General features: G+C 43.6%; 1 protein-coding gene across 1 annotated transcript in view; it reads left to right on the top strand.

Moving 5' to 3' along the window:
* The window catches only part of LOC307071588 (SH3 and PX domain-containing protein 2A-like), a 49,314-nt gene that overhangs the window by 14,039 nt on the left and 21,071 nt on the right, over nucleotides 1-14,204 (top strand). Inside the window, exons 6-7 of the mRNA XM_079730620.1 lie at nucleotides 3,613-3,641; nucleotides 11,936-12,064. Coding sequence (XP_079586746.1) covers nucleotides 3,613-3,641; nucleotides 11,936-12,064 — 158 coding nt within the window. The remainder of the gene's footprint in view (nucleotides 1-3,612; nucleotides 3,642-11,935; nucleotides 12,065-14,204) is intronic.

Here is a 14,204-nt window from a genome sequence, read left to right as displayed (position 1 = left end):
GAATCTAAACTTGTTCATTAACTGGTTTTTACTTTATTTTCAGGCCAAATTGCCCAGCCCTATGTTCACAAAACATGTGGGTGTGCACACATGTATGTCTGTGTTTGCAATGCATGCATACGATTGTGTGTGTGCACACATAATTTCCCACGGTGGGTGCCTGTATGTCCATTATTGTATGTGTGTTTGCCTACATGCATGTGCACATGATTGTATGTATAATATGTGTGTGTGTGTGTGTGTATGTGTGTACTGCGTGCAGTCATGTGTGGGGTGTGTGGGTCATGCCTATTAAATTAGGCAGCTGTACCGGAGGTCGGATCCATGTTAATCCATCCATCAGGGATGATGGATGGTGAACGGTGAGAGGTCACCAGCCCTCATAATGATGATGTCTAGATGTGACAGCTGATACCAGCAGCTCCATATCCCAGGAGGTGGACAAAAGAGGAGCAAGGGTTCAGGGCACAGCAGGGCTTTTAGATTATGAATGGCTTTGTGGAAGAAATTATAAATTAGAATGCAGCCAGTTGTGCTACCGCCTATTGTATACACAGGGTTATCTTATCCAATGAGCCTCTGCTTTTGTTGCCACAAGGTGGCGCCATACATTGAAAGTTCAGTACTTTGAATTGGTTTTATGTTAAGTCCCTCAACCAAATATTGCTGTTGCAGCAGGCAGCTACTCCTGATGGCAGTTTAATTGATTTGTTCCCATGTGGGAGAGAATCTTCAGCCACTGAATTTCATTTTGAGTGATGGTTGGTGAGATTAGATCGGTGAAAACGCTCCAACTGAAAGAGGGTAGAGGGAATGGCAGAGACATGAATTAACAATGTTCACCATGATAATCTAAAATAGCACACAAATAAATGACCAGGTTTAACTTTCTTTTAAGAAATTCAGGTATAATTCTCAGAAAAACATGTTCTATTTGATGCAGTTCTGCTTTGTTTGCAAGGCTGGAATCTGAGTTGATGAGCTGATTGTATCAATCAAGCAAATATACGACACGCCTGCATTTAAAAAGAAAACTGTTATATTGCCAGAAAGACATGTTTTTCTGTTTAATAATTCCTTTCATTAAACTTGGTTGGTTCACTTGTCTATTGTTTCAATATCTGAGGATCCCTTTCCTAGGTCACACAGCATTCTCCCTCTCCCTTCCTCCTTCTCTTGCTCTCTTCTCTCAGCCCCTCTGCCTCGCTCTCCCTCCCCTATCTTCCTCCCCACCCCCATCCCCCCCTCTACACACACACGCACACACAAATTACGGCCCGTTCGTGATCTTGAGTGATTTGACGGCCTTGTGACCTAATTGTGAACAACGGTGTTGGCCACAAGCAGAGCTATTAGAGGCTCAAACTCCCTTACACTTACACTCCTCTCCAATGACATCATCCTTCACTGATGATCTCGCCTTACTGGGGATTTTAAGGGTGTGTGTGTGTGTGTGTGTTTGAGTATGCATGAGGGCATCAAAGAGAATGCTGGTGCTGGTTGTATGCATGTGTGAAGGAAAACCTTTTTACTTAAGGATCTGCATGCTCACACTGCAAATCTCTGCACAAAGGCACTTCCGTAATTGATCGTAATTATTTTGTATTTATTATCGTTGACCCCCGCGACCTTTGAGGCGGAGGTCGGTGACGCTCAGATGAGTGTGATTGTACGCAAAGCAGACACTCTGTTTCCATTCGGCCAGACTACAAAGACCAAGTTAGAATGTGCTAGCAGATGGCACATTTTAGCTCAATCTAAGCAGTTAACGATCTGAACTAATCTTTCCTCTGTGCTTGTTGCACACGTTGTGAATCAGAATGCAGCTGAAGCTAAACTGTGCCATAAATGGTTTATCCCTACAGTTAGAAAAAAAAAAAAACGGCCAAATTTCACCACGGAAAAACAACATATGCACAGAGTCTTAAACATTTTAATAGCGCTTGGACATGTTTTCTCGCCCCTGAACCTGCCCAACATTTATTCGTTTTTACTGGTGTTCAGAGGAGAGCGGTCAGTGCCAGAATTGTGTGCTCATTTCTTTTTCTGGGAAGAATATTGTAGAAGTGCTGGTTGTTGTACATTGTTCTCTCGTAGCAGGGCCTGGTCAGAAAGCCCTTTGCAGCCATGGTATATCCTTCTTAATACATACATTGTTTATTAAGGCATGTGCACTAGATGAGCACATTCTGTTTAAATGAACTGGATATTTTTGTTTACCGCAATACAGATTTTATTATTATGGACTTATAACACTAATGGGATGGGGGGGCGAACTTTGTTAGCACTCAGGTTAAGAGACAGGTTAAGAGACTGCTGTTGTGACGCCTATAAGAGTACTAGAGTGTGAGGATGTGTTATTTCTACGGTGGCTCTTTTGATGGATTAACAGTTAAGCTAACCAAAAATAAAAGGGTTACTGGGTTTAAAAGCCAAATTGGCTCTTTCTGTGTGCAGCTTCGAAAAACCCCAGGTTTTAGAAAGCATGTGAGGATGCCTCTTCTTTTATTAATCGAGGTACCATCTTCCGAAGTGACTTACAGTATATTCGGTTACATGTCATTAAGGAGCGGGTAGGGGTTACTGCATCTTGCTGTAGGCATCAAAGCCCATGGCTACAGGTAGACTGTGGACCATCTGATGTCGAGATAGTTTACCCGGTGGGAAGAAAATGCACAAAGCTTTATTGGGACTTTTAAATGGTCGTAAGTACACACTGTTCCACAGCAGGTAAAAGCACCTTCTGTTGTTTTCATGTTCAGTGTTATTAGTGTTCATCAATTACACTTGGTCCAAGTTGAGAAGCATATGTTTTCAGAAGTACTGTTTATTCTCTCTCGGCTAGCCATGAACCATTTCAAACCACAGGTCGGCAAACAGTCCTTGGTGAATGTTTGACAGGGGCTATCCAGTTTGTCCATGTGGTCTCATCCATAGCCAGCCTTGACCTAACCCTTACTACCTGCTGTCCTCATACCGACCAATAGTCTCTTTTCAATTCAGTCATTCAGATCGGGACCTGGGAAATAAAGTCATTCCCACAAGCAACAGTTCAAACAAATTCTTTGAACAGGCTGTGTTTGATCTCTTTCTGTAGGTATCCTTGGGCAAGTTGCCCTTACCACTACTTGCTCATTAATGAGTGATGTATTTAAAATAAAAGTAACAGACACTGTAAATTAATTTGGAGAAGTGCCTTCTAAGTATGTGTTTCAGCTTGGATACAGACTGCAGCAGTATAATTAACCCAAAAAGCACCCACTCCTCCTTTCCTCTGTGAATCAGCGTGGACCCTCCCCACCCCACACACACTAACACACACACACACACACACACACACACTTGGCGTGCATTCTTAACAAGGGTTTGGCGAATAGTTTGGACGTCATCGAGCTATTGGATGGCCACTATTCAGAGCGGGGATATTTTAATAGAAGTGAATTGGCAACGTCTCACACTGTAACCAGTTGCTGCTGGTGTGGGTGTGGGAGACCAGCAAACGTACTGGTCTCTCTAATCTCTACCCACACACACACACACACACTTATATACACACAAATATATATGCACGCACACTTTGACCATGGCTTTCTGGTGTTGTTTGTTTTTCAGAGATCTGGGAGGCTCCTGTAAGCGTAAAGGTAAGCTGAAGCGTATTGACCTGCTTTAAACGTATTGTTGGAACTCCACCTGTTTCCCCACCGCCCCAGCTCCCCCTCGTTGGATGCTTACTGCAGTATGTGTTTCGTTTTTTGGGGATTCTAATGTTTTGATTATTGTGCTTATTGGCATACGGGTGGGAGTTTGTTGTGAATTCACACCATTGTGTTGATACTCAAGGGCAGCAAAGTATGAACGAGAGATAATATGGAGAACTTATATCATACATTTTAACAGTTGACAAGCTCAGCCTAACCAATCATAGCTTTATTTAGATTGCAGGGTTTAAAGGCAACCATAAATTAAAATGTAGCGTGTCTTACTTCCGTTATATAAATACATACGTTTAGGTAAAACAAGATTAGCATGTGGCTAAATAGAGGGTTTTTGTTGGATTGTGAGAAAAATACAAAACACCAGAACCACCGACAGCTAGCCAGCTGTGTGCTAGCCAGCTGTGTGCTAGCCAACTGTGTGTTATCCAGCTGTTTGTTAGCCAGCTGTTTGTTAGCCAGCTGTGTGCTAGCCCATTGTTGGCGTCATACAAGGGGGGGAGGGGGGCTATTGTCAAGGCCAGTGCCAACACAGTAACGTCATCGCTAAATCTTTTCAGTTGTCCAAGAAATATGTTATTTATGACATTTTCAATGTCAAATAACTAATAAATATTTTTTTGGGGTTTGGTATAATAAATGAATGACATGACAGTGGAAATGTTCTGACACAATGATGTAGTCTGGGGCCGGGCATTCGAGCAGTGGGTATAATTGAGGGAGTGTGTCTGGGAGAGATTTATATGATACAGTACAGGACTTGCATGCATGTGGCTTGATTAACAGCTGTACATTTGTTATTTTGCACAGCTGTGCATAATCAAAATGTTTTGTATTTTTGAGCTGTCTCTTGATATGCATGAGTTCTCTGAATATTTTCATGCAATACTAAATTGGTTATTAATCTTGCAAGCAGATGTTTATTCCCCCTTTCTGTTGTCTTTTCACACTAAATTATGAAATGAGCAGAAGAACCTCCATACATAACCATCAATTACTTTTCCCCTCTGTTGACCTACTGTATTGTAAGCTGACAGCCAATAAAATGCAAGACAAATTTAAGCTAATTTCTTTATACGGTCGATGCTATCGGTACTTTATGTAACTCGGAATTCCTGTGTCATAGTGAAATGGAAAGATTTCCTCATTTCGGCCATATGTGTGTGTGTGTGTCTGTGTCTGTGTGTCTGTGTGTGCGTCCGGCGATGAGTCTTCACCATTATTAAATTAGTTTCCATATTGACTGCCCTGGAAAATTGCTTATGCTGAGAATGTAATATGTTCTGATAATGTATTTTATTTGAATGGTTTGAATCTATTTTTAAATAAAACACGTATTGTTGGTTTGAAAAATGAAAAAACAGGCCTATTCTCCATATGACCATACCTAACGTGTGGTTCTTTTCATCGTTGTCGGCCGTAGTTAGCCTTCATTCCTTGTGTTAGTCACTGCCAGGACCGCCTGTCTGGACTTGGGGGTTAACACTACAACCGCAGCGTGACTAGCGTTGTTTTAGTTATATTCTCCGCACCAGAGGACACCAGAGAAAGCGTGCCTGGTCTGTGGTGAATTTGTGCTGTTGCTGCATCTTATGGTCACCATAATAACATGGTGCTGGCCTGGCCCAAGTGCACAGTAAGCCCTGACCCTACCGGGGGGAGAGACTGCATGCGGTTGGAGTGGTTGGTGGCGGGGAGAACTGTTTACCTGGCCTGGCTAAAGGACCCATGAACTCCCAGGCTATCTCTCAGCAGCTTAGGTTAAACAGATACCAGGTCAAGACTGCCACCGTTAAAATACCCCTTTCTCTCTGTCATTCTGTCTTTTTTCCTTATTTAGTCATCTAAAAACGCATTCAGCAAGGTAGATCGAAAAGGATGCATTGCACTGAACCAGGTACTATATAAATATGAGAGAGAGAAAGAGAGAGAGAGAGAGAGAGAGAGAGCTTTCAGTGTTAGTGTTCATGTGAAAAGCAGATGGAGTTTGTAGTGTGTGTAGTGGAGGTTTTCGTGGCCAGTGGAAAGCATGTGAGTGAACTGAGTCAGGGAGTGTGTTTATGTGCTGCTGCCTCCTCCTCAATGTCTTTACTTCAGCTGCAAGCTCAGGGGGCCATGTAGGGAAGGGACTGGGTTTGTGTGCGTGTGTTTGAGTAGGTCTGTTGTGGAAGGCTTGTGCTTGTTGTTTTTTTTGGGGGTTTTGATTGCAAACAATTCATCTGACTGTGCTGTGTTCGTACCGTTCGTGTGTTTTTGTGTGTGTGTGTGTTTGTGTGTGTGTGTGTTTGTGTGTGTGTGTGTGTGTGTGCGTGCGTGCGTGCGTGTGTTTTATGTTTTTTAACAATCCACTAATCAGCGCTGAGCTTGAAATATAGAACTGACCACGAGTTGAAATCAGTGTTGTTATTTGTTGTAGTCTATACTTTACTGATTGCATTCATGCTTCAAAAACCTTGAAACTCTAGAGATGTTTTCCTATTCACACATTCAGCTACATTCTGGAATAATTCTGTCTTGCGCCCTTTCACGCAAGCATACCGGAATAAATGGGCCAGGGGATGCTCCAGCAGGTGGCGGTAGTGCAACATCGTCATAAAACTGATGGAAGTGGATGCCAGTCGCCATAAAACGGTCCAATTTCCAGTCATTCTTTAAAAAGAGGGCATCTATGCAAACGAAAGAAGCAGAATTTACATTGATATTGAATCTCCCGAAAAGCATTGGTGCGACAAGAAAATAGTTGCGGACTCTACTACATCATCAGTCTATTGGGTTTTTAGAGCGTCTTACGTAAGACAGACATCACTCTTTTCGTGCCTCTCCCGGCAAGGTTACTGCTTTCATTTACAATATAGCCTTACTTGCAGTTATACGGAAAAGTAACTTGGTCCTGAGCAGGCAAATCTACACCGTAGATTTCCTGGAATAGCAATTCATGTTCACATTCACATATGACCCCATGCAGGAATTGTTCAGAAACACTGCAGGGAAAGACTGCATGTTTGAAAGGGGATTTATCGCTAAAGCCCTATTGGTCATGGTCGCACTTCTTGGTTGCCCAAATTCGTCAGCCTAGTCCGTTTCAAAATTATGAATAAATGTCATCCCTGGGTCCCTCGAAAATCGAAGTTCATCAACAGCGCTATTCATTTGTCATGATTATCCATTGTCCATTTGAAACTCCATTTAGAGTTACAAAAAGAAAAACACTTGCATGTCCATTTTTCCTTCATTACACAACCTTGTCTATGCTTCAACAAACTAAACCAAAAAAACTAAATTTACTACAGAGACATAATTAACATAAAGGATGCATACAGGTTGCAGAAAATGTTGGTGTGAGCAGTCTGATCAATTGTGGGTACACGGCTTTAATAAGAACGAGAATGAGACCTGAGGAATGAAAAATTAGTCAGGTGCTGTGAAGCCAAGAACTTCGCCCTCAACGATTGCAAGTGTGACCACACCTTTTGTATTGGATGCAATATCGCATTTCCCAGATAATTGTGTGAATGCTCCAAAGTGGGCGGGGTCTTGCAGGGGCGGGAAAAAAGTTGAACTTCAGTTAACTTTATGCAAATTTGCACCGAGTGAGCCGTTAGCATTCGGTGTCATGATTTGCCAATCGACATTCAGTGAGTTCTAGAACCATATGAACTCCTTTTGAATTACATTTCCTGGCTTTAAGCACTTCAATCATCAACATTGCAAAGCAGCAACGAGAGAGAGGGTGCGGGGCCGTGCCTCGCGATGTCTACATCTGGTCGGGCCGTGTAGCGGGCCCTTCGTGCACAGCGACTATGACATTTGCCACCTGGGTGCGCACGCGTGGGCAGCCGTTCATATACAACTCTTTTGTGCAACACGTTTCTCATTGTTCGTTTTTATACAGTGTGCGATTGGGATTTCCCGCTCACTGAAATGCATTAATTATCCCCTCCATTACACCTCCCTGCACTACCCATGCACCTCCCATGGGAGGCATGCATTCAACTTTGGGAAACACTGCTGTAATCTATGAATGTTGATACGACTTTTACACTCGATTCGTTGTTTGGTTTAAAACGTACCGGTCCTCAAATGCGTGTTTTTAAAAACATAAGCTAGAAATGTGAAACATAGAAATAAATACTGAATTGTACATTCCATATACTGTATAGAATTATTTTGAAAGGGGTCACCCCATCTAAGACTAAAATGGTCGTAGCTTCATCTCAAAGTGTTGAAAATCCTACAATCCTAACACTACAAGTTTTATGTGTGTGTGTGTGTGTGTGCGTGTGTGTGTGTGTGTACATTTCTATGTGTGCTGCTTGTGTGTTTATGTGCAAGATAGCCATACTAGAAAGGCCAAAGAATGCATTCATAGGGTCGGCCTCACCCAAAGAAAAGTTAACCCATCAAGAGCCAAACATACAAAGTTTGTGTGTGCCAGGCATGCAAAGGAGATTTATCCACGGCAGGAAGTAATTATGATAAATGGTCGTTCTCTAATTGCCGGTTAATAAAGATGAACTGTTTGGGCAGCGAGCTGCTCCCTGTTGATATTAAATGGCTGAATAAAGAGCTCCTTTAAAGGATAGCTCAAAGCTACACTTTAATCTAAGTCAACAGACATTTAACGCCTTATTGACTGAATGGAGTCCACTCCACTGTTATGTGCAATCTTTCATTGGATTTCCGTGCAGGCTTTTTGGGAGAGGTTTAAAAGATCCATGACGTTAAAAACCAGGGGAAAGCCATTATGAACCCAGCACCCTATGAGAGTGCCTCCTCTTCAATCCTGGGGGCCTGCGTTATGGGCAGAAACAAGAGGATAGTGGTAGAATAGAGCAAGGGCAGGCTGAATAGTACTGGGTTTAATCCCCAGTATCTGCAGCCTAAGTCATAGGCATCATTGAGCAAGATGGCTGAGCCCCCTAACTGCTCTAAGGTATTATGGAAGTGTATTTGAAATCATCAAGTTGCTAAGAACGCATCTGCTAAATAACAAAAGTTTGAAAAAAACACAAAGAATAGCAACACACTTTAAAGATTGCATTATCTTGCCTGAATGTTAAATGCAAGCTTGTATTGCTGTTGTGTCACCGTTGCATTACTGTTGTGCTTGTTTGGACACACTTCCTGTGCCTGCTCTAGTCTTCCTCTCGGGGGGCCACATACTCACTCAGTGACATGATTGCATCTGTGTTACATTGAGAGCAGCAGAGCCCGGTCCTCTCCTCCTCATCTCCAACTTCCCCTTCTGCAGCTGCCGGGGCTAACAAATAGCTCTAGTCTAGTCCATCTGCAACGGCTTTGACACACAACTCTGCGCCCCCCCTCCAACCATGCTGCTGTTAACCGTATTCCACTGTCAAAGGCTGTCTGTTATATAAATCGACAAGATTCCCATATCTGGCTGCCATCGCTACAAAAGGCTAAAACATTGGCAGCAGAAAAGACTCCCGAAGCTTCCTTCATCGCAGACTTCCAAACTGTCGTGGAGGTTTTTTTTCTGGATAGATCTTGATGATGATAAGGGGTGGGACAGGGGTTTATGGGGAGTGAAGGTGTCTCAGAGTGCGAGGTCGGGAGGATGGGTGGGAGGGGGCGAAGGAAGTGGGTGTAGAAATCGGAGTCAGGAGAAACGTAAACAGAATGAGTGGGTAATAGGGCTATCTGATGGCGACACCCCTCCCCACTATACCCCAACCCAAGAGGAGAATGCTTTCTTTTCAGAGCTCATAAATACTGCCTGGATTATGCTGTATAGACGGGCCTGAGGTCCATATCACACTCTATAAGGCACCCCTTCCCCTCCAACACACACACAACCTCACACATGAATGCAGACACACGAATGAAGTGCAAGTTATCAACACACATAGACACGCACACAATGCACTTTTGAGATAAGCAAGTCAACCAAGGTAGTGATTAATACGAGTGGAAGGATGTATTCAGGCATCTTTAAAAAACTTGATCTGCAGGATTATTTTCCACAACATTTTGAGCTTGGTTTTTTTCTTCAAACTGCTGCCCTTCTTATTCTTGCCATTCTTGTTGAGGTGGACATTTCATATGCTGAGGTTGTAATGTTAGCTCTGCTGTTCAGCCGCTCACTTTTCACACATGCTGTTTTCAGCAAACCAGGTCGCTGAAAACAGTGCATGTTAAATAATAACAATAGTTAACCAGAAAAGTATGTTTAAAAATTGTTATGAGTCCTTATTCTGTTTCGTACTCTTTGGAGGTATTTTTTTTTACCAGAGATAGTAAGTGTCACCACACTCTTTGTAATATTCCTCATACTACAAACTGCAAGTACTTTCATTAGTGGGCCATAGGCACATCAACAATGTGTTGCCACATTTGGCGATATATAGTAACTCAACAGGCATTTATTTCCATGGAAATCTTCAAGGTGGAAATACCTTAAATTGTGAAGTACAATTTACTTGCTAAATCAATTTAACCAAACGTGTTATGACATATGGTTTTGAGGAAAATATTTGAAATGCTTGAGGAATTACAACCTAATCCTTATCTTCTTGGAGGACACCAAGTGAGGAGATAATTCTTATTTGGATAAAAGAAAAAATGAGTTCCTGGTCTGTCATAAGGTAGTAGTCACTGTCTTTAACTGACCACATAATGATATTAATCTCAAACACTTATCTCGAAGCCTCACATTCCATCGATTGGATAAGCAGTTTGATATAATTTATCTTTGAAGGTGTTCTAGTTCCTAGACACTTTCTTGAAAACGTCAGACACAAATTGAGATATTGTATTTCTTCTGGCACGTTCTGTGGCAATGATGAGATAAGGAAGCATTCTACTTGAGATGCAAGAGGTTCAATACAGGAAGCATAATGATGAACACAATTGATTTAAATGAATGCCCACACATACATACAGTTTGTTTGACAAGATTAGTTTGAACTTGTTCATAAGCTTATGCCGATGTGTGAATAACATCTCAGCTGTGGCTTTTTTAACAGCAGCTGCCACTTAGTTAGTTTTGCTCCAACATTTGATTTTCTTTGTGCATTTACTTTTTCAGGCATGCTTTGTTCATGGTATCTCTAGATTTAAACCTCAAGTGTGTATTACTTGAGATTGGATGTGTACCGTAACTATTTGTGTGCTATACACGCCTTCTATACCATTTTGGCACGGAATTGTTTTGGGGGTTACCGATTTGTCCCTGGTCAATAAGTCAAAGGATTCAGTTACTAAGTTTACATCAAACTTAACTGGATGAGATAATAAACGATCAGCTCTTGAAAGAGATGCCATAATATTACAATTAGTTCACTGCTGGTTCTCATAAAGTTAACTCAAAAAATCGGAGAGAAAAAAAGAACGCTAGGAGGATTCCTGTTGGCTGGTGAGAGAAAAAAAAAAAGAGCAGAGAAGGATTGTCATTGGCTGGTGTGCATGCTTTAGTCAGAGCTCTAGTGTTTCATGGAAGTAGAGGGCGGGCCTCCTGAGCTCCGCTCCCGCCTCCTTCATCTGGTTCTATTTAAGGCCTCCAGTATCGACTTGTATGATTGGCGTACGTTACTCCCCGCCCCCCCACTCCTCTTTCTCTAACTCCGGCCCCCCGACCAGAGAGAAGGAGGCTTTTTAGCAGACTGTTTATTTTCCAGAGGAAACTGTTTCTCTTTGCCTCTGCACTGTCCAGTCCACAACTGGGTCACTAGTTCCACTCCTCCTCTTCCATATCAACCGCTCTCTTTCCTTCTTTCTTTCCTCTCCCTCCTCTTTCTGTTCTTATGTTCACTATCCTCTTGTCCACTTCTTTCTCTTTTATTGACCTCGCCTTCTCCTCGTTGCAACTGTTGTTGGACTATATACGGACGTAGGGGCCCCTCCACATTACCAGATGGGATCTTCTTCCGAGCAAAGCGCCTGATGACTTGCGTTGTGGAGAGAGGCCTTTTCTCCTCCTCCTCCTCCTCCTCCTCCTCCTCCTCCTCCTCCTCCTCCTCAGGTCCCTGGGTCTCCCTGGTCGCCCCTTGATGTTGGGCTGGAGATAGGGTGGAGGGACACCTCTCTGGGACCAGACGGAACTCGGCAGGCGGAGATGTGCTGAGTGCCTCTCGGTCACTGGCCAAGGAGCCCTCAGTGATCGACAGGGCCGATGGCACAGCGGCCGGCGCCCGTCGCGGGCCGTCCTCGGGGGTCCATGTCCGGCAGCTGGCTGACGGCGTGCTTCTTTCCGTCCACGCCAGGTCTGGACGCGTCTGACCCCATGCTGCTGGAGCAGTACGTGGTGGTGGCCGGTTACGAGAAGCAGGAGCCGGCCGAGATCAGCCTGCAGGCCGGGGAGGTGGTGGACGTCATCGAGAAGAGCGAGAGTGGTAAGTGACGACGATGATGACAACACACCCACACACACACACACACACACACACACACACACACAGACATTTACTGCATACATTTAGGGGCACAAAAGACATGTGGTGTGCAAATGACAAATCTTCACGTGCACACGCGCATACACATTCATACAACTAATACAACAAATGCACAAAAAAAACCCTGCAGGTTGGCCTGTTTGCCAGCTGTTATCCAGGCCCTCGACGGAACACGTTCAAGCACTTTTGTTTAAACAGTGTTTGATTCCATTCCCTGATACAGCCCCTCCCCTGTTCCCCTTATCTCACCCTTCCTCGCCCACTCTCTTGCTCCCTCTCTCTATCTCTCTAGTCCTCTTGCCTCTCTTGCTCCCCCCTTTTTCTCTCTCTCACCCCTTCTTTGTCTGCAGACCCTCTCTTGCTCGTGTCTTATCCCCGAGTTTGCGCCATGCTTCGGTCAGCAGTCAGGCCCCCCCCGCCACTGTTGTTGGTTTAGGCTGGGGTCCAAGCTGTTGCCTTTAGCGGGAGGAATGTCCTCTAGGCTTATTCTAATTATTTTGCTTTACTTTAATGGAAAGAGGGGAAGACATAGAGGGGGCTTTACAGATGCCAGCTGCAGAGAGGCCTGACTCAGCTGGTTTCGTAAGACATGAGTAGAAACACATTGGGAGGACGTTGATGTCGTCAAGTTTAGGAACACAATCATCCTTGCACAAAGCACATAGCATAAGCACTAATGGTTGTTTTATTTTGATAATGCTTTTTTGTTACTACTATTGTTTGGTTTGACGGTGATGAATTAAAAGAAATACAATTACAACACGGGGCTATTGATGTTGGGCCAAATCGGTTTATTATCTAACACCATATGGTATGAGGCATGCTAAGGAGGTTTTTTAATTGTATTGACTTCCTGGAGAGAACACAGCTCAATCGTTGATCATTCCCAATGTTTCAATACTATAGCCAGAAAAGGAAAAACCTTTTCCGACGTTTCCCTTTTCGGAACATTTATCATCTGAAACGGTAGAGTGACCTTATAGTGGTGGGATCCGCCAAGGAGGACTGAAAAACAATCTCTTCAACGGCATGCTCCGAACGTAAAGAAAAAATATGAATCGAAGTCAGAGGGCTTCTGGGAGAGATATAAATTGCAGGGGAAGAGTGGAAATGGCGATCGGAGGCGGCTAGGATGGGTTAATCTCAGCGTGACTGAAACCCCATGCCCTCCTCGGGAGGCCTTAAGGGAGAGGTAATGGAGTGGTTTCTGCTTTGAAGTTTTACATGGCCGGTCGGCCCCCAGTTTGCAAGTTTGTTTTCCCTTCCTGGACCCAAGAAGGACCCGATCCCCTCCGCGGGCGGTGGTGTTGGGCAGGGGGGGGGACCACGCTTCAGGTTGATATTCAAACACCTTGAAGTCGGTCTTTTCTATACAAGACCTCCCCTACAGGATGTGTTTGAATGTGGAAACTGTGACCCCTTGTGCGTTCGAGCAGAGTGTGCGGCAAACTGTGTATTTTAGCTTTTGATCGCCCTGCAACTCAAGCACTCACTTTTTGAGGATCTTGCTCGGGTTATGATCCGTGCACAGTAGGAAAGTTTCAGTGGCTCTACAACCGATTTATTACCCAAACCGTTCCCGGTCAGTTTTTTTTTTGTTTCCATGGAGGAAAATTGTGTTTTCATACCATATCTCTTTCCACTTCCTTAAGCTATCTTGCTATTAAGTAATAATTGCCTATTTATTGGAGTAACTTGCCAGGTTTCCTAAACTATTGGGTTGTAAGACAACTGAACTGTTAAAACTGCAGGTAAAACCAAAAGATCCAATGTAAATCCATCTTAAAATTCATCTTAAACACCTTTGACATATTTACGAGGCACCAATGGACAATTTCAGTGTTTGAAGTTACAGTAAATACAACCCCCTCCCTCTTACATCTTGCTGCAGGGGTTGCTTCCAAGAGCAATTAACTCAGGGCTGAACGTCACTCTGGAGATGAAGGCAGACCTAAAGCTGGATTGGTGACACAGATCAAACTCAAGCCAAAGCAGCAAACACTAACAATTCCAGGTGCAAAGCCATCAGGTTTAGCATCCGTTCTTCTTGGCAAGACCAACCGCTGTGCATTGAAAATCC

The sequence above is a fragment of the Pollachius pollachius genome (assembly GCF_949987615.1).
Source record: "Pollachius pollachius genome assembly, chromosome: 2".
Taxonomy (NCBI): domain Eukaryota; kingdom Metazoa; phylum Chordata; class Actinopteri; order Gadiformes; family Gadidae; genus Pollachius; species Pollachius pollachius.
This window is presented reverse-complemented; position numbering and strand designations above follow the sequence as displayed.